This window comes from Rutilus rutilus (assembly GCF_951802725.1).
Source record: "Rutilus rutilus genome assembly, chromosome: 2".
Classification (NCBI taxonomy): Eukaryota; Metazoa; Chordata; class Actinopteri; order Cypriniformes; family Leuciscidae; genus Rutilus; species Rutilus rutilus.
Window position 1 is genome coordinate 46,903,694 of NC_140210.1, and position 20,795 is coordinate 46,924,488.

Consider the following 20,795-nt stretch of genomic DNA (forward strand, 5'->3'; position numbering starts at 1 on the left):
ACCAACATTTTGAAAATGGTCCTCACCGCTTCAGGAGAGATTTTAGAGTCTTCATCATCAGTCAGCCCAGCTGAACTAGCCTCCTATGGGAACCGTGTGTTAAAAGCCAACGAGAAACTCATCTCTACATTGGTGAAGCCGACAAACACAAATGACAGTGTCAGTTTTACTCTTGCTGCTGTTGGTGAGTGGAGAAACTGTTATTATTAATGATGAAACTGAGATTATAAATGATATCAGGGAGTGTATATAGTCTAGAGCAGGGGTTCCCAATTCCAGTCCTCGTGACCAGAGGTGGAGATTCCAGGGGTCAGAAAGTAAAAGTCCTGCCATATGTTTATTCCACCCATGAACTCACACAGCAAAAACTCCAGTGTTAAATGAACTCTCCTGGGAGTTTATTTGGCTCCAGACTCAAGAGTGTTAAAGTTAATGAGCTAATTAAGTGATTGATTGAGGGATGATTGACCATTATTGAAGACACCTGATGTTAACAAGCAGAATCACTGAAGGAGAAAAATCTCAATTTTAGTCACCATTATGGAGATCAGTGTTCGATTTAGTTGGGCAGTTGACCTTCAAATGATTATCTTTAGATTTTGTTTGGCTGTTGATCTGAGTTATTACAGCCAGTAAAACAAAAAGAAAAGTTGATCAGGTGGTGTTGGTTATATTTGAACATAATCATAATTTGATCTGAATCACTGAACTCATTTAGAGCCTAATCTCTGACTTAAATGTATATTGGTCATTACAGCATCACAATAATTCTACAGATTAAGGTCCAGATTTTTCAATATAATTAAAATGATTTCTTAAAAGTTGTTCTGATAAAGAAAAGGAAAATCTTTCTTTAAGGCACACACAGACATCAAGATTCGGTGTATGAATCTCAACAATGGTGACAAAAAGAATATTCAATTAGGAAAACAAGACAATTCAGATCATAATTTATTCATACCGCAATGCATGATGGGAGCCATGGATGAGTTTTGATTGGTGGCACCCAGAATGCACTGCAACATGCTTTATTATTGTCACCATTGTCACCATCACAGGCTGATTCTTGGTGTCAGTGTGTCCAAATAATATAATTTTTCAAAGTTCTTTGATCAGAACAACTTTCAAGAAATCTTTCTGATTACATTGAAAATGGGTAACATGGCATAATATTAGAATCACAGGCAGCTATAATCAACAAGGTAAACTTAACTCTCTAAATGAGTTTTGTGATTCAAGTCAAATTATGATTATGTCAAAACATAACCAACACCACCTGATCAACGTTTCTCTTTGTTCATCTGAGAGTTGTAACCCAGATACAACAGCCAAACAAAATCTAAAGTTATTAGTTTAAGGGTCAAGAGCCCAACTAAAACAAACACTGATCACCATAATGGCGACTTAAAAATTTATTTTCTCCTTCAGTAATTCTGCTTGTTAACATCAGGTGTTTTCAATAATGCTCAATCATCACTCAAACAATTACTTAATTATCTCATTACCTTTAACACTCTTGAGTCTGGAGACAAATAAACTCACAGGAGAGTTCATTTAACACTGGAGTGTTTGCTGTGTGAGTTCATGGGGGGAATAAATATATGGCAGGACTTTTACTTTCTGACCCCTGGACTCTCCACCTCTGCTCGTGACCCACTGCTCTGCACATTTAGTTGTCTCCCTTATTTAACACACCTGAACCAGATCATCAGCTCATTAGGAGAGACTCCATGAACTGAACTGAGTGTGTCAGATAAGAGAGACCTACAAAATGTGCAGAGCAGTGGGTCACGAGGACTGGAATTGGGAACCACTGGTCTAGAGCAGGGGTTCTCAACTCTGGACCACGAGATCCACTTTCCTGTGCTGCGTTCCAGTCCACTTTTAGAAACGCACTTCCAAACTCGATTTTGACAGAGGGAGCGAGTCTACTTCATATGTACACTTCAGGCACCTATATGTCCCAAAATGCAGTGCGATTGTGACGTCACCACAAATCTCGTCTAATCACCACCACAACAAACAACTCTATGATATATTAATAATATATTTTTTTCATTTAAAACAACCCAAACACACCTAAACATTTGGATGCTTTATTAAACAAATTCTTAAAGGAAAAAAAAGTAAATAATAAATCAACTCCACAGCTGATTCCAAGTGATCAAGGGCTTATACCAGGGGTGTCCAAACTCAGTCCTGGAGGGCCACTGTCCTGCAGAGTTTAGCTCCAACCCCAATTAAACACACCTGAACCAGATAATCAGACCTTGATTATCTGGTTCAGGTGTGTTTAATTGGGGTTGGAGCTAAACTCTGCAGGACAGTGGCCCTCCAGGACTGAGTTTGGACACCCCTGGCTTATACGTTTCAGTTCGGTCCACCGCAGTTTCCGCCAGTAGTAGGCACTCGTGCATCGTAAGCAATGACGTACATCCGAGTGAACGAGACGGAGGGAAGTTAGCGAGTGAAGGGCATGACAATTTTGGACTGGAACGCCCTGGAGTTTAGCTCCAACCCTAATCAAACACACCTGAGCAAGCTAATCAATGTCTTCATGATTACTACAACGTTACAGGCACACAGCAAAATCCCCAGTGTTAAAACTGTGCACTGCTCAGCAGAGGTGGAAAGTCCAGGGTCAGAAAGTAAAAGTCCTGCCATATGTTTATTCCACCCATGAACTGCAGCTGATTTCACTAATTAGTTCTCTCTCCTGCTGAATTAGCAAATCCAGGTGATTGGAACAAAATACTGAGGAGGACTTTTACTTTCTGAACCTGGACTTTCCACCTCTGCTGCTCAGAGTACATAATCTCCCTGTTAAAGGGAGTCATAAAACTCAGTGTTAAAGTTAATGAGATAATTAAGTGATTAATTAAGAGATGATTGAGCATTAGTGATGAACACCCGCTTCAGCCACAGCCTTAGGGTCTGTTTACACGACACCGTTTTCAACTAAAAATGTAAAACTTTTGGCCGTTCGTTTCCACGATAACAAAGAGTCAGTTTGGGTGCTTGAAAATGCAAAGTTTTGAAAACTCAAAGGAAACACTTAAGGGTTTTAAGCATATCGTTGTCGTGTAAACGTACCCTAAGATGAATCAACTGAAGATAAAAGAAGACATTACATCTTTCAAGATCTCAGCAGAGGAGGATTAAACAACTCAAACAGCATTACCAGATTGACTTAATTTAACTCTGGGGATTTTGCTGTGGACAAAGTAAACTGATTAGTTCAAACTAGTAATTTGATGAAATAGTTATTTTGTTTTAGTGTTTTTATTGTTTTGTTTTTTTGCACATTTGTGCAAATTCAATCAACTTTAATAAAAACTAAAACCAAAACATAACTGCTTATTTTCTAAATCAGAGGTTGAAGTCTTCATGGTTGGACCCAATGTCACCTTAGATAAAATCCCTCGACTTGACACGACAAATTCTTCTGTGGACATCGATCTCATTGGGATCGCCAAGAACAACAATGAAACAAGTATGCGAGATGTGTTTTAATACAACATTTTTAATTAAACATTTTTAGAAGATTCATCACTAAACCACATTTAACTAAAGGTTTTTATTGTGTTGAATACAAGTTTCTTCTGTTTCTGTCACACAGGATCAGCTGCTGTGGCTTTCATGAGTTATAACACAATGGAGAATCTACTGAAGCCAGACTTCTTCAAGACATCAAATGACACGATTAAAACCATGATGTCCACTGTGATCTCAGCTACTCTTCCCAAAACCACCAACACTAAACTCACCAAACCAGTCAACTTCACCCTCAAACACATCAGAGTGAGAGACTGAAATGTGTTTTTGTCCAACCTGAGAACTGATGAACATCTGAAAACATCTAATATTCAGTGTTGTTATATTTTCTGCATGTTCTTTCTTCTTTTTGCAGGAGTTTGACCCCAACGGTTCTCTGTCCTGTGTGTACTGGAATATCAGCGAGTGGACTGTAGATGGTTGTTCTGTTTTAAAGACCAACAGCAGCTACACTGTGTGTTCCTGTGTTCATCTGTCCACATTTGCTCTCATCATGCAAACCAGCCGCCCATCAGAGGTACGAGAACATTTATAGTGACCATTGAAGAACAGCACAGATTTGGCACTCATGTACTCTGACATGTTTCCTCAGAGTGACTCACTGCTGGACCTGTTGAATTTGGTGTGTGTGATCGTGGGGCTGGTGTTCTTCAGTTTGGCCCTGTTGACCTTTGTCCTTTGTCAGTGGAGTCCTGGAGTGAATAATGTGGCTCGAATCAACCTCTGCATCAGTCTTCTGTTGGCTCACCTTCTGTTCCTGCTCACACAACAGTTCCTGAGCCTCATACGCCCTCATCAGGTGAGAATGATGAAGGAGCCCTACAGCTCAGCACAGTCTCACTGAGAATCATCATAACCGTCTCTCATGATCTCCAGGTGTTGTGTGCCGTGATATCAGGTGTGCTGCACTTCCTCTTTCTCTCCGGCTTTGTGTGGATGTTCATTGAGGCTGTGCTGCTCTTCATCTGTGTGAAGAACCTATCACAGATCAGCTCCAAAAAGAGGGAGGTGCTTAGCAGTGGATTCCTGTGTGTGATTGGATATATGGTTGCTCTGGTTGTGGTGGCCATGTCTGTCGGGCTGCTTCCTGAAGGATACGGCAGCGAACAGTGAGTTTAGTTTGAACGACTCAGAGATCAACACCTTCATCCTTCCTGTTTCATGTTTGTTCATTGATTTTTATTTTTTTTTCTTCCTCCAAACAGGTGCTGGATTAAAATGGATAAAGGTTTTATCTGGAGTTTTCTGGGACCTGTTTGCATCATACTAGCAGTAAACATTTCTCATCATGACTTTGTATTAAAAGGAAAACAGTGATTAAAGATTAATTACTGTTGTTTCTCTTACTGTGCAGTTAAACATGATTCTCTTCATCTGCATCATCATCAATCTGATCCTGACCTTGAAAAATCTGAACGCTGAAGTTTCACAGATGAAAAGAACCAAGTAACAAAGAATATGATTTGAACACTTCATGAAATGTGTATATATTGTTATATGCTGCATATTTCTAGACACCTTTAACCTTATTTTGATTATTCTCAGCCTTTTATAGACCATCTGATTTCTTGAGGTCGTCATCTTTGGAAATCCCCTCATAAATTATCAGTCTCTTACAGACAATTTATCCAATCCTAAGTCTTGAGGTGTCATGAGTTCTGGGAATTCCTTTCGTACATTTCTTTATAAAGCCTTTCGCCTCTTAGTCTTCCTTCTTCAGACTTTTCTTCTTTGTTGCATTCTGCGCTTCGTCCGCAACACATCCAACGGTAATGCTTGCATTTTTCTTCTTTCTTTAGCAAAGCTCATGTTTTGTTCCTCTCTATGCTTTTTAATTAATGCTTGAAACATTAAGTGTGGTATGTTTTTCTTTATAAACCACTTATTTTACAATACCAATTGCAGAGTTTATCTTCATAAACCACTTTCTTAATAAACAAGTTTCAAGTGTGGTTGATTACAATACAGAAGTGTTCTACAGACAATTAAGGCATACTTATAACAGGACAATTGCAGATTTTCCACAACAATATAATCAATAAATATATATATTAACTCTCCATCTTTCTCTGCAGGATTATGACATTTAAAACACTGGCTCAGTTTGTGGTTCTTGGTTGCTCCTGGATTCTGGGTTTCTTCACTAATGGCAGTAAGGAGCTGGAGATCCTCTTCCTGATCTTGAACTCTCAGCAGGGAACCTTCATCTTCCTGGTCTATTGTGTCCTCAATAATGAGGTCAGACATCAGTACAGACAGTCTACCAGAAAATCATCTCTCACCTACTTTATATTAAAGGATTAGTTCACCCAAAAATTAAAATTAGCCCATGATTTACTCACCCTCAAGTCATCCTAGGTGTATATGACATTCTTCTTTCAGACGAATACAATCAGAGATATATATATAAAATGTCCTGGCTCTTCCAAGCTTTATAATGGCAGTGAATGGCCGTTTCTGTTTCGAAGTCCATCAAAGTGCATCCATTCATGATAAAAGTGCTCCACACTGCTCTGGGGGGTTAATAAAGGCAATGAAGCAATGTGTTTGTGTGAGAAAAATATATCGACTAAAACAACTAGCTTCCGGCAGATGGCCGTACACAAGTCGACTTGTGCCAAAAGAGTAACCAGTGACGCGTGTATGACGTAGATGTAGGAGTGGCGTAAGCTTTGACGCCTCTTGTAGTTCAAATAAACAGGGATGGGCAACAAACTCAAGCTCCTCCCACATTTCTCTCAAAAAATTGTCTTTTTAGACTAATTTGTGACTGGTGTTTCGTTTTGCTCTATCTCCGCGTTCATCATTACGTTGTGTGTCGGGTCAAGGGTCACTCTTTCACCGTAAATATATGCGTTAGGCCGTCTATGCGTTATTTTTCATTTCTCATCTTCTAAAATTAAATTTTTGAAAAATGACCTGGACAGAGTTTAAAACAATCTCTCGTCTCATTCTTGTCCAGGTCAGGCAGCAGTACAGGAAGTTCTTCAGATGTCTTTGCTGTGGACTCAAATCAAACACCATCAAGAAACACTGAAGACTAAAGCATCCATATTCAGCAAAGGAAGTGCCATTATTATAAAAGTCATTCTGTCATTATTTAGATATTATATGACCGTCTCAGCTACAAATTTCACTAGTTAACATGCTATACATTTACAGCGGTCAATACACTTATGTGAATCTATACATTTCTTTAACTGCAACATTTCTTTGGTAGAGGAACTACCATGATTTTAGAGGCTTGTATACTGGGTTACACTTTTAATACGCTACAAAATAAGAAGATAAAGCAATTGTTTTTCAGTTTAAAGTGTTTTATTAAAGCAGTGTGATATCTGTAACATTTCAAATCTTATTTTCTTTTAAACAATCTATTCAAAACTCAAAACAGCCCATAACTCATAATCTCACAATCCAAAAAATATCCCACAGAATTTATGAATAAACAAATTCAGTTTCACAATTAAAAACAATAACATAAATTACCTGTAATAAAACAGGAAAAAGTTCCATATGATTTTGCATTAGAAATGAACCACAATATCAATAGTTTGAGTCATTTATTTTAAATAAATCTAGTATTTGTTACAAATTTGTCCTCTAGCTGACTTTGAGCTTTTGAGTTTCTCACCATGTAACTTCTGCATCGAGTGTTGTTTCACATACTTAGAAGAGGGAGGATCCAAGCATCACTTTGAGCCACCACTATATTGGTAATGACTTTTAATGGCATCACTAAATGGTCACATTAGACCGTATTAGCAGAAAAAGTACAGGCTGCTTTCACAGAAAGACTTCCCTGAGGTGTCCAACGGATCAGGCTGCTGATAAGAAACTATATTATTGTAGCCCCGCAACATCACAACATGCTCTACTGTCCATCTTTGGAATGAGTAAACTTAGATGTGTTAGATCTGTGTGTAGTTGACAACAAAATGCTGGCCAAGAGTTCACAGCTGGAGACTTTCTGCTGGACTTGACCCAAAGGAAACATAGGTTCAAAATGTACATGACAAACACATAAACCAGTCTAGTCCAGCAATGTTTTGGTTCAGATAGTCTCTCATTGGCAGTACATTACAGAATAACAGTTCGAAAATTTCAGCAGCCCCTCATATTCATCCTTTAAATACTATGAAACCAAATATTCCCAATGTCAATGTCTCCAGCATTGCAGTATACACGGCTCAAGAAGCCGGCAAAACATTTGCGATAGTGTCCTTGGCACTCTGGCTTAATCTTTCGGGAAACTTGACCTCATACTCGACAATCAAGTCCCCACGACGATCTGGGGATTTCGGAAGAGGAAGACCCTCCCCGGTGACACGCCGTTTCATCCCGGGACGGACAATGTCTTGAGTTGTTAAGTTAACCGTGCGATTATCCAGTGTTGGAACGTTAACTGTGCTACCACAAAGTGCCTGAGAAAGTAGAGAAGAACGGGATTAGAAAAATACAGACAGGAAGAAAAGAGTTTGTAAGCAAACTCTTAAAATAGGAGCCCATCTTACCTCTTTGAGTGTAATTTTTGCAGAATAAATAATGTCCGATCCGTCTCTTCTGTACACTGGATGTGGCTTATCCTTCACCACAAACACCACATCTGCGGGGATATTTGATGGCGTCTCATCCCCTTCCTTAGGGAAAGTAATCTTGGTTCCTTCTTTCCAGCCTTTCTTCACTTCCACTGTAAGGATCTTGTCCTCAGTGCGCGTCGTTCTTCCGTCGGGATTCAGGCGTTTGCGGGAGATCTTCATCTTCTTGGTGCAGCCAGTGAACACTTCTTCTAGACTGACCCTCAGGTCGTGGGTCACTGGAGGATCCTGTTTTTTTGCCAGTGAGCCGCCGGGACCTCGCGTGTTAAAGGAGCGAGGGAAACCGCCCATGCCACCCATGCCAAAACTAGCAAATGGGTCATCAGTTTCCATTCCCTCGTCCATGCCACCGTTACGCCCAAACATGTGTTCGAAAGGGCTTCGCCCTCCGAAAAACTCTGCAAACATTGCATGAGGATCTCCTTGAAATGTGTAGGAGAAATTACCTCCACTTCCTCCGCCGCCAGGGGTGCCGCCCTTCAGTCCTGCACATGGTAAACAAAGAGGGCACATATTACAGAACTGTGTGGTGTTGTATAAAACTTATAGACAACTCTTAGACAACATTGAATTAAGATGTATTGAGAACTTTTACTGCCCAGGAATATTTATTATTTTATATGAAACTGTTCATTACCTTGATTACCCAACTATTACACATTCTTCCTAACTCAAATTCACAGAATCTGAACTTTTATGCAAAATCTCATCATTAATACAATCTGTTATTGTAGTTTAAATTAGGCCCGTAACCACCGTAGACATTGAAGGAGACAAATCCCCCGCAATAATTAGAAATGGCCAAATTGTCCCCCAAATTGTAATTAGAAATGGCCAAAACTGCTGCACTCCATTACTGTTTGTCAAAATGCGGTCTAATGGCGCTCGTCAATTGCAAAATGTAGATAATTCTAACCAAAGTCCCTCTCTAGTTTTTGCAGTAAAAGAGTGCGTGGTGAGGTCTAAATAGATGTAAATATTTGACAACTTTTTACGATAGAAATGTTTATATTAGCAGACTAATATCAGTGATGCAAACTAAACTTTTTTCATGATATTTCCCCATTTTGGAGTGAAAATATGCTATTATTACATGATTCATGTAATTCATAACAGAATGTAATGAGACAAGAAACGGTTTGCGTTTTTGGCATATTAGACATATGAATATGAGTCAATGCGTGTTTATACAGTACAGGTCAAAAGTTTGGAAACATTACTATTTTTAATGTTTTTGAAAGAAGTTTCTTCTGCTGATCAAGCCTGCATTTATTTGATCAAAAATACAGAAAAAAAAAAAAGTAATATTGTGATATATTATTACAATTTAAAATAATTGGTTTTCAATTTATTATACTTTAAATTATCATTTATTTCTGTGATGCAAAGCTGAATTTTCAGGATCATTACTCCAGTCTATCACATGATCTTTAGAAATCATTCTAATATGATGATTCATTATCAAAGTTGGAAACAGTTCTGCTGCTTAATATTTTTTCATAACATGTGATACTTTTTTAGGATACTTTGATGAATAATAAAAAAAAGAAGCACTTTTTAAAAAAAATAGAAATCTTTTGTAACAACAATATACACTGGTCAGTAATTTGGGGTCATTAATTTTTTTCTTTCTTTTTTTTTTAATAAATCAATACTTTTATTCAGCAAGGATGTGTTAAATTTGATAAAAAAGTGATAGTAAAAGAAGATTTATATTATTAGAAAATATTTTTTTTATTTTGAATAAATGCAGTTCTTTTTAACCTTTTATTCATCAAATATATTAGGCAGCAGAACTGTTTCCAACACTCATAATAAATCAGAATATTAGAATGATTTCTAAAGGATCATGTGATAGACCGGATGTCACATGTGACACTGCAGACTGGAGTAATGATCCTGAAAATTCAGCTTTGCATCACAGGAATAAATTATTTTTTAAAGTATATTCAAATAGAAAACTATTATTTTAAGTTGTAATAATATTTCACAAATTACTGTTTTTTTTCTGTATTTTTGATCAAATAAATGCAGCCTTGATAAGCATTAGAAACTTCTTTCAAAAATATTAAAAAAACGTAATGTTTCCAAACTTTTGACCTGTACTGTATATAGGCTATATATATAAAATATTGAATGGAAACATGCCCAACACCTACATATGGTAAAACACGTATTTTGACTGATTAGATACTGAAATGCAATACAGTGAATGAGTGTCAAGCTTCCTTTACCTGTGCCACACCCTTTACCATACCACACCCACTCCCCTCCCTTCTTCTCATAGCCATTTAAGTTGCATTTTTCAAAAGGATTGTGAGCTAGACTTGAGCTGAAAGAGGGGGGTTTCATGACCCTTTAAATAATATCAATAACACTCTCCTCCCACAAAAAAAATTATTAAAAAAAAAATGTTCTAAACATTGTAATGGCCTTGGTTTAAATGATAGCCTACTTAATGTTTTATCTTTAAATTACTCAAAAATATACTAGAATTGTATAGAAATGTCTACAAGGGGACAACCCTAGCTGAAGGTTTGCTGAACACGCACACACACAGAACTGCTGACGTTCTATCACGTGACCGTCAGAATATTCCAGCAAGCGTTCTAGAACGCACACACCGTTCAAATAGCCAATCAGCATGCAGCATCACAAATCGGATCTATTCCATGTAATTGTACAAAGCCGAACTTTTCAGTAGTTTTACCAGATTTATTTCGCTCGACCTAAAACACTACAGTTATGTATAGGCTACGTACTGTGTTGACAATATCCTGACTGTTGTCATTAACAATCCAGTCAGTGATCTAATCAGATAATATCTAAACACAAAATGTTTAAAATTTGAACGATAGGCATAGTATAGTGCTTCTTATTTCCCTCTCATCTCTACCTGTGTCATTAAGCAGTGCAACAAGAGCCGCGCACGAAAGGTTTACTCACCTTCTTCGCCAAATCTGTCGTAAACGTCTTTCTTCTTCGGGTCGCTCAGCACGTCGTATGCTTCCGCGATCTCCTTGAACTTTTCCTCGGCGCTGGGCGACTTGTTTTTGTCCGGATGGTATTTGAGCGCTTGTTTGCGATACGCTTTCTTGATCTCGTCATCAGACGCACCTTTCTTTATCCCCAAAACACTGTAATAATCTTTCCCCATCTTCACCATTGAGCGTTTATTTTAGGCAGCCTCGATATTCTCCAAAAATCAAACAGCGGTTTTAGACCAGTTCTGCTCGCGATGCGGTGTTTTTCAGTCGAGTTCGGTTCGCATCAACTTAATAGAAATATCCTTGCAAATAGGTCTTAGAATAACTTTTTTGGACAGCTGTTGTCCCGTCGACCAGCGGTTTGTATGCCCCCGTCTCGATGCGGATCGTCCCTATTTGAAACCGTGAGGAAAGTTCGAGAAATGTCTCAAACTCTCTGGTTGTTTCTAGTTTCCACACCCAAACCACGTGAACATGCCGATCCACCCATAGACCTGCAGGACACAGATGAAACCGAAACTAAAAAAATAAACAGTATATTAATAAAAAATAAAACCCGATGCCTTTCGCAACAAGGAAACAATGGCAATGAAATACACACATGTAAACATACCTACAAGATACCGGACGCTTTTCGTCTTAGTGAGTCACATATTTGCATAATCCATTCAGACAGACTAAAAATGTAATACCTGCCTTTGACTATCACATTGTTCGATTTCTTTTTGGACAACAAAAATATCGCATTTTTGTGTAGGCTATTAGATATATAGGCTATAGGATATGTTGATTGTATCCAAGTTTTAACACAGGTCCATTTTACCTGAATGTTGTGCTGTGGCTCGATAAGGAACCTGATAATACTCTAACTATCATAATTTTAAAACAATTATACTTTTTCACATTTAAAAAATATATAGGCTATATAAGAGGCCGGCCATGCTAATTTATAAAAATATCATTAGATCTCATGCATAGCGCATTTATTACCAAAACGTGGCCCATTTTAGCTGACTTCACCCTACACAAATGTAGTTTTGTTAAAGTTTCTCCATGTTTTGTGGCATTTAAATGTTTGTTTCGATTCTTAAAACAAATAAAAAGGAGTGCCTTAAAAATCTCTAAATTAATGGCAATATATATGGATTTACCACCCCCACAATCTAATTTATTATTTGTTATGTTATTATTATGTTGTTTACGATATGCAGCTTGGTCTTATTGTTATAACAATGATAATATGTTAATGCCTGTTTGTTATTCGAAATGATTTAATAAAGTAAGACATTTGGTTGAAAGATATTTGGTTGATTCTTCAGTTAGTGTGTATAAGCATATATAACAAAAATATATAACAAATATATATATATTACAAAAATATATTTGGTTTTACATTTATACAAAAAAAAATTGCATCGTCCTAATCATATAAGGATATGCAAACATATTTTATTTTATTTAATTTATATTAATTATAATTTAATTTATTTATTATAAAAGTTTTGTCTCTATTCTTCTTACATGTTCCTGAAATAAGATTTCAGTTAGGCTATTTAAAAAAAATAATAATAAGTTGAGTTTTATATATATATATATATATATATATATATATATATATATATATAAAACTCAACTTATTATTATTTTTTTTATATATATATATTTTTTTTTTATATATATATATATATATATAATGTTTTTCTTTTTAATTCCTCTATATAATAGGCTATATTTATAAAAAATAAATAACAAAGTAGGCCTTCCTGTAATATGCATGCACTCTAACATATTTTCAATCAGCTTGGTATTTATAAATAAAATCTGTAATTGTTGTATAACAAAGAAACTCAATAAGTTGAGTTATAAAAAAACAACAAGATATTTAGCCTATCAGAATGTCTATTTTTTCTTTTCAATTTCCTCTCTATAGACCTTATGTAGCCACGCCCCTTTATAAGGTCTATAGGCTATATAAAACGAAATATATCGAAAAATAAGTCTTTCTTGTAGGCTAATATACACTTAAACATATTTTCAATCAGCTTGGTATTTATGCATAAAAACTGTAATTGTTTTATAACAAAGAATCTTTTTTTTAAATGACTGCTGTCATTACATGTAATAGCCTCACATCACCACTAGGCGGCGCTTAATGCTTGTCCAACGCTTCTTGTGTCTAATCGGATTCTCATTGGTTACTAGGTCAAAAAGGCGGCTCTGTTGCGTTTCACCAATGACAGTCTCAAGCGCAGCTCTTCGTATTTGTTGGAAATCGCTCACCACTCTGTTCCCATTGGATGTGCGGCATCTTCCGTTCCTCCTGATTGGACTTCGTGCTTGTCTCTCACCTTGCTGGGATAAGCAATTCAAACTGCAACAATGAAGCATTACGAGGTAAGATATCGTTACTGATTTTCAGTTCTCATTGTTCAGGCGTTCAGGTCTCAGATGATGATGATGTTGAGATGAGGAAATGATCGTGCCGTGTGAAAATGAATGAACTAGAAACACATCACTGAGGTTGCAGATTAGAGAGCACGCTAGTGTGTGACAAGCACCTCGGCCTAATAGGACAAAACTGATCGGTATGTGGAATTATGAATCGGACAATAACACACACACACACAGATCATGCATACGGACGGTCCTGAAGCAGGGATGGGAAGGTAGTTTGCAGTGAATGGTCCCCTCGACCCAGAGAGTTAGGGTTAGGGTTAGGGTTACACCGCATCTCAGCAGAATCTGAAACAACCCCTGTCCCATATATTACGACACAATATGTGCAATAGGAACATCGATTGCAAACATATGAGGTGGTTATTGCAATTAAATTTGTCCTCGAGATAAGTAGCCTATAAAATGGCCTTTCACAAACGGAGAAACCTCGCTTGCACTTGTGTATTCACTATCATTTAGCGTTTCAATAAACACAATTAAGTTGTGATATCTGACCAAAAACAAATGCACTGTAACAGGACGGACTTGTTCATCATGTGGGACTTAAGTCACAGCTCTTCTCTCCATAAACCCGGAAGTAGTTGCATGTTTCGGTGTGGATTTACTATTTGTGCACATCAATCCTGACCGATGAAGATATAGGGCTTACGTAAAAATCGTTAAGGATATTTTAAATGCTGATGTAACACTTTGGTGTACACTGAACATGTTGTAGGACACGTTCGGTCAAAGTCTTGTTGATAAAACTGACATAAGCGATGTTGCAGGATGTCCACAGGAGGGCGCCAGAAGGGTTGAAGATCTCTCAGGGACATAAACATTTAATATATCATAATTAAGTTGCTACTAAATCAAAGAGGGGAATAAAACTAACACAACACAACGCATAAGATTAATTAGAGATACAAAAAAAATGGTTAATGTCGATGTTGAAGCGCGCGAAAGCCACTCACGTGCTTTTCTTTAACGGTCGCTCCGTCGGTCTCCTCGTGTGTGTAACGTTAGTGCTGCTGTATTTCGCCTCAAACTAGTACATTTTAATATAATGTTGGTTTATTCCTCGCAGTTCGCTTTCAGTTGGGGTTTCTCTCAGTGGTAGTGGGGTTTTCCTTCAGTGTCATCTGCTCATGCCCTTCCAAGTTATTAATAACCTCTCTCTCCCCTCCCTAAAATAGTGCGGCTCTGAACAGATAAACAACGGAAATCAACGTGTGTTTTTTACCGCGAAATAGAAAATGTTTTTTTTATTATTATTATTTTACATAGTGACATTTATGTATTCTGGTTTTACAAATGACGAGTAAATGTATTAAAATTATATATAAAAAATCGAATCATAATTTCAAATAGTCAGAATTGGAGATTTGCTTAATTGTCAAAAAATAATAATGCAGTGTATGATTAGGCTACAAGCTAATTTCTTATATCTAAATATTTTTCCTGTTGATTTTTGGGTTTACATATAGCCAAGGACCGATTGCACAAGTCAAGTCAGTCATTAATTAATTATTATGTTTTGTTCATAACTTTTTAAAGTCAGTTACATAAAACCGTACATTGGCCTAATTTGATGGCAAAAAGTAAGACTGACTGCCACTTGAACCTATTATTATTTGATTTTTTTTACATTATCATTGTACTGGCATACATACCCCAATGCAATGGTGCAAAACTAAAATCATAATTCTGTAAATAATCTGTTTGTGTAAACCTTGGTTCTGGTCTCTAGATGAGGGCATGGCTGGGCTCTGTTACATTCGTGTGTGTGTTCATGTGTGCATCCATGAGGCGAGTTATAATTAGCACATATTGGGGATGACTGGGGAAGGGGTCACGTTTCCTCTGGAGGTTCAGAAGAAAAAGAGGGAAAAATGAGAATAAGGTGCATGTGAGTGAGTGAAAGAGAGAGAAGTTTTGTTTACTTGTTTGTGCATGTGTTTTTAGGAGGGTTGGGGGCCAAATGTGTAGATGAACAAGGGGGTGACGACAACATTTTGGTTGAGGAGATTCCCCCCGTTCTATGTAAAGCGCTTTGAGTACCCAGAAAAGTGCTATAAAAAATAAAAAAACATAGAGAAAGGGGAGGGTCGAGAGAGGGATAGGGTGAGGGAGAGAGAGAGAGAGAGAGAGAGAGAGAGAGAGAGAGAGAGAGAGAGAGAGAGAGAGAGAGAGAGAGAGAGAGAGAGAGAGAGAGAGAGAGAGAGAGAGAGGGAGGGGTGGGGGCTCAGACAGACAGATTTATTTCCACAGCTGACATTAAACCTCACGCTTTCCAGAAAGTCCTGCACTCGTTTTGGAGGTTAGAGAGGGACTAAGAGAGGAAAGAAGTTAACTCAGAGAGAGTGGATAAAGAAATCAGACAGTATGGATACCCTGGCTTTAGAGGCCACGCTGCCCAAAAAGGCTCAGAACGGGGCCACGGGAGCACTACCCGGCCTCCCCGTCCCGGCCAAACGCAAACCCGCTAAAAAGACTAAGAAAGCTGTGGTCTTTTTCGAGGTGGAGATTCTGGACGCCAAGACGAAGGACAAGCTCTGCTTCCTGGACAAGGTAGGCAAGACTTTTTCCTCCTTTTTGATATTTGACATGCATTACCCCGTCTAAAACCATTGCATGATCGTGCACATGCAACCTCATATTAATTAAAAGACAACATGGGATGATTGTGCTTTGAGAGGTTTATTTGTCATGCAGCAGCAGAAGTGTTATTTTACATTATCATTAAAACGCCATTCTGATTTTTAACTTTTTTGAATTCATTTTTATATTTGTTTTCATTTGAAAGTTTTAGTAACTTAGTTGTTTTTTGGACAGTTTTATTATTATTATTTTTTTTTATATGTGTGTAGTTTTTATGAACTTCTATTACAGTAGTACCTTGACTTAAACTACACCAAAAATGAGAAATGTTGCATTGGCACCTAACCAATTTTTTTTTATATATAATATATTTCAGTTAATTTTTATTTTAAGAAACAATTTTTTTTTTTTTATTATTATGGTGTTAGATTTAGTTAACGATAATATGCCGCAGCAGTGTTAAATTACTTTATAATTAATAAACTATTATGATTTTTCTAAAAAATACATATATATGTGTTCTTTTGAAAGTTTTGGTAATTTTTAGTTGTTGTTTTTGGACAGTCTCATTACTTTTTTTATTTATTTTTATTTTTTAATGTGTGTATAAAGTTTTTATGAACTTCTATTACAGTAGTACCTCGACTACACAAAAGTAGCACCTAACTTAAAAAAAAAAAGTTTCTTTTTTTTATATTATATTTCAGTTAACGTTTATTTTCAGAAACAAAAATGTTAGTTTTAGTTAACAATATAACCCTGCACGGCAGAGCAATGGATCTGCTAAAATTGAATTAAAAATGTTTGATTAACTCAATTGAAAATGGAAATCAATCTATTATGTACTTTGCCTCACAATTTTAACCTAAAAATCCTCCAAATCAGTGTCATATTTCAACTACCCATGTCTAGATGCTACCCTGTAACCGTTAGCCTCAGTCAATTCACTTTCCTCTCTCCTTTATTATTATTCTCAAACGAATGAAGCCCTTTTTCCCACTGTGAAATGTGACGTCCTCATCCCTAGAGTGGTGCCGTCTATAGGAACGGGCTCAGGGTGTGTGTTTCGGGGTCTTGCTGTAGTCGTCCCTGTAATGAGGCCTCCAGAATGTCAGGAGGATTATCGAGGATTGCACCCGTATGTCCTCGGATTAACTGCCGCTGTGATGTCACTGGCTACTGGTGTTGTGATGTCACTGTGGAATGCCAGGCTGCGATGATGATGATGATGATTATGTCATCAGGAGAAAGCAGATCTAAATAACTGAAGAATTTAAGGTTTTTGGCGGGAAAGAAATGATTAGCTGAAGAAGATGCTTTAATACATTACTATATAGGTACCATTTTACAATAAGTTTTCAATTGTTAAAATTAGTTAATGTATTAACTAACATGAGCTATACACGAGCAATACATCTGTTACTGTATTTATTCATCTTTGTTAACGTTAGTTAACATTGTTTGTTGGTGTTAGTTCACAGTGCATTAACTAATGTTAACAAATACAACCTTTGGTTTTAATAATGTATTAGTAAATGCTGAAATTAACATTAGAAAAGATTAATAAATGCTGTAGAATTGCAGTTCATTATTAGTTCATGTTAACTAATGTTAACCAATGAAAGCTTATTGTCAAGTGTTACCAATATTTACTATAAATGATAACATTCACAGTAAATGGCACAGAGTTTACTCGAGGTGTTTCTCAGGAGAGGATGACCGGTAGTGGATTTTAACCATAACTAGGCTGGCACCGATTAATCAACAGATAGTTTTTCAAATGGAAACTGGATGAAAACACACAAAATGGTGCTGAACTTTATTACAAAAATTTAAAAACTGTATTTTTACAATTTAAAATTCTTATCTAATGATAAGAGACACACTTTCAAAAGTAAAAATTAATAGTAAATGTTAACAAATATTTGTATTAACCTTAAAGTGTTATCATTTCATATAAATCCAAGATGGCCATCTTTATATCTAAACAAAGGCCATATCATTGAAATTAGACTCGTATGTATATTATATGTAGACTCTCGCACTTTATTTGCTTCTATTTAAGGACATTTGATTATCTAAACAAAATAACAAAATATGGTTTTAAAGCTTTTTAAGCTTTTAAAAATGTTACTTTGCTGCATAAAGAATGCATAAAAGCTAACAAATGGATATAATGCAAATAGATGGTAATAATCGTGACATTAAACATTTGGGTCGGGCTTGCGTGAGTTTTTGTCACCGCTTTATGTGCTATTAATGTTATTGACCTCTCAGCCACGAAGGAAAACATACTGCAGTTCTCCACTAATGCAGGATCTAGTCAACAAGTGAATTACTTTATAATGATATGAAAACATGTGGTACTGTACTGTATCCATTTTATTGTCTGTTTTAAATCCGTTTCTGAAGTGTCCCGCTCAAAACGTGTCAAAACAAATTCCACGAGGCATCAGTGGTGTTTTTATTTAGCCTCTAGAGCTCGCTCTCATATTGTATAATGACGGTGAACCCTTCTCAGCGCTCCAGCAATGGACACAATCCAGAAAAATAACCAACCGATAACCAATTGTTCCAGAACATTTAATTATTGCTGCTAATTAATCGGCAACACCGATAGGTTTAGTACCTATGATCACGCGCGTGAACTCAACAATCGACTACTGTGGACTTCGACCGAAAACAGGATGTAAATACAGGTATGTGCGCTGGCTGAATAAACATCATTTTTATTCATATCTTTCACATCTACTGCAGTCAGATTCACCCGCGTTCACTCTGAAGGAATCACTCACATGACCTGTGCACTTGTAATGACACATCAAGGATGTTAAGAGGCTAAAAGCAGGTTTAAAACTTGCCCCATTGAAGTCAACAGGGTGCAAATTTTAAAAAGAGGATAACACGTTGTAGGCAACACCGATTTTTGTCGTTGTTCTCTGTACTGACAGCACTCCAAATGTACAAAAAAATGAGCTCAATGTTAAAATTGTCCGGAGTTCTCCTTTAAGCCTCACATATTCATGCTAAAAGCTATAAAAAACGTACATTTTGATTTCAGGGGGCCTTAAAGAAAGGGAATCTCTCGTGTCTCCTGTATTTGTTATGAACTGGATTTAATTAAACTATTTATGTTTTTAATTGGTTTGACATTCAGTAGTTATTTTGCTATACTGACAGAAAACGCACAAACGTTAGATAAAGCGGTTTCTCTGAGGACTTGTAGAGGCAGAGCCGGCGTCTCGAATCTCCCAGATCGGCGCGAGGCCTGTGGGTTTCTGGGAGATCTGGTCAGTCGGTCAGTGTTTGCGTCTCTCAGAACAGCTGCTGCCCCAAAGCCACATCGCTGGGGGATTGTAGCTAAATTTAGCCCTCGACGCAGACACACACTCTAAGACTAGTGTTTGTGTGTTTGTCTGATTGGCAGGTTGAGCCCAATGCCACTATCGGAGAAATCAAGTCCATGTTCCACAAGAGTCGTGAGTACACATCGATCTCTGATCCTCAGTCAGCTTTAACTTCTGCTTACAAGTTTGGGATGGGTAACAAAAAAAAGACATTAATAATGTTGCAAAAGATTGCCATTTCTGTTGAATTTTCTATTTATCAAAGAATACTGAAGAAAAAAACACTTCCACGCTTTCTATACTTCATTATTGATAATTATCAGGATGTTTCTTGATCATCTAATCATCATATTAGAGTGATTTCTGAAGGATCATGTGACACTGAAGACTGGAGTAAGAAAATACAGCTTTGATCACAGGAATAAATTACATTTTACTTATATATTCACATACAAAACCGATATTTTACATTGCAATAATATTTCACAATTTGAGTGTTTTTACTGTATTTTTAATGAAATAATGCAGCCTTGGTGAGAATAAGAGACTCTTTCAAAAACATTTTCCTACTTTCCCAAACTTTTGAAAGGTAGTGTGAGTTTGAAGTGTGTGCATGTGTGTTTTACTGTGCTGTTAATGTTGTCCTGTATTCTCCGTGTGTGTTTCAGACCCTCAGTGGTATCCGGCCCGACAGTCCATTCGTCTGGATCCCAGTGCGTATTAAACTTGAGTTCATAATCTTGAATGAGTGACGGACTTTAGATCTGAGTCTGCTGACATTTACTGTTATAAGAGATTCATGCTGTCAAAGCTCTTGCTCACCGTTTCATTATTTAATTCTACACCACAGGCCACTTGTATGAGATTAACACCTAAATCAATATTAGTTTACTAGACCGCACTAGAGACAGTTTTTAGAGCACACTGCTGAAGTTTGATGACTGACGGTTTATGACTCAACTTTGATGTGAACGGGTGAGGAGAAACCTAAAGAAGGGGTTAAATGGGAAGGATAGATTCTGTTCTGTTGTACACCTGTATAGGTAAAGGGTTAGTGGTCGTGTGCTGATGCATTATGGGCTTGTGTTGCAGAGGGTAAATCCCTGAAGGATGAGGACGTTCTCCAGCATCTGCCGGTGGGAACCACTGCGACCTTCTACTTCAGAGACCTGGGAGCCCAGATCAGCTGGGTCACGGTGAGACACACACACACACACACACACACACACTCGTTCTCTCTCACGCACGCATACACACTTGCACACATGCAC

The 20,795-nt window shown here is 37.2% G+C and overlaps 3 protein-coding genes across 4 annotated transcripts in view; 2 read left to right on the forward strand and 1 right to left on the reverse strand.

Annotated features, from left to right (window-relative positions):
* On the forward strand, positions 1–6,974 carry LOC311285811 (adhesion G protein-coupled receptor E3-like). Its single transcript, XM_084401612.1, has 10 exons — positions 1–184; positions 3,374–3,493; positions 3,620–3,801; positions 3,911–4,072; positions 4,148–4,354; positions 4,432–4,664; positions 4,761–4,827; positions 4,910–5,001; positions 5,631–5,793; positions 6,518–6,974. The coding sequence occupies exons 1-10, from the start codon at positions 16–18 to the stop codon at positions 6,590–6,592; spliced, it is 1,470 nt and encodes a 489-aa protein (XP_084257738.1). The 5' UTR covers positions 1–15; the 3' UTR covers positions 6,593–6,974.
* On the reverse strand, positions 6,860–14,713 carry dnajb1b (DnaJ heat shock protein family (Hsp40) member B1b). Its single transcript, XM_084401619.1, has 5 exons — positions 14,551–14,713; positions 13,421–13,511; positions 11,100–11,634; positions 8,070–8,638; positions 6,860–7,979 (listed from the first exon to the last, which is right to left on the reverse strand). Exons 3-5 carry the CDS (start codon positions 11,317–11,319, stop codon positions 7,746–7,748), a joined length of 1,023 nt encoding a protein of 340 aa, XP_084257745.1. The 5' UTR covers positions 11,320–11,634; positions 13,421–13,511; positions 14,551–14,713; the 3' UTR covers positions 6,860–7,745.
* tecrb (trans-2,3-enoyl-CoA reductase b) overlaps positions 13,437–20,795 on the forward strand; it is a 16,500-nt gene continuing 9,141 nt past the window's right edge. The window contains exons 1-5 of one of the 2 annotated variants that reach the window (XM_084401618.1): positions 13,437–13,534; positions 16,097–16,147; positions 19,605–19,656; positions 20,193–20,237; positions 20,617–20,720. In XM_084401618.1, coding sequence (XP_084257744.1) covers positions 13,520–13,534; positions 16,097–16,147; positions 19,605–19,656; positions 20,193–20,237; positions 20,617–20,720 — 267 coding nt within the window. In that variant the 5' untranslated portion in view covers positions 13,437–13,519. Of the gene's footprint in view, positions 13,535–15,832; positions 16,148–19,604; positions 19,657–20,192; positions 20,238–20,616; positions 20,721–20,795 lie in introns of those variants that run through there. The other variant, XM_084401617.1, reaches the window with a different exon arrangement.

Excerpts from the sequence above, each read along its gene's own strand:
- dnajb1b (XM_084401619.1), bottom strand. The coding sequence starts at position 11,319 with ATGGTGAAGATGGGGAAAGATTATTACAGTGTTTTGGGGATAAAGAAA. Across the intron at positions 8,639-11,099 it reads CGACAGATTTGGCGAAGAAG|GACTGAAGGGCGGCACCCCT; the intron begins GTGAGTAAACCT and ends TACCATGTGCAG. Across the intron at positions 7,980-8,069 it reads CAAAAATTACACTCAAAGAG|GCACTTTGTGGTAGCACAGT; the intron begins GTAAGATGGGCT and ends CTACTTTCTCAG.
- LOC311285811 (XM_084401612.1), top strand. The coding sequence starts at position 16 with ATGGTCCTCACCGCTTCAGGAGAGATTTTAGAGTCTTCATCATCAGTC. Across the intron at positions 4,355-4,431 it reads GCCTCATACGCCCTCATCAG|GTGTTGTGTGCCGTGATATC; the intron begins GTGAGAATGATG and ends CATGATCTCCAG. Across the intron at positions 4,665-4,760 it reads GAAGGATACGGCAGCGAACA|GTGCTGGATTAAAATGGATA; the intron begins GTGAGTTTAGTT and ends TCCTCCAAACAG.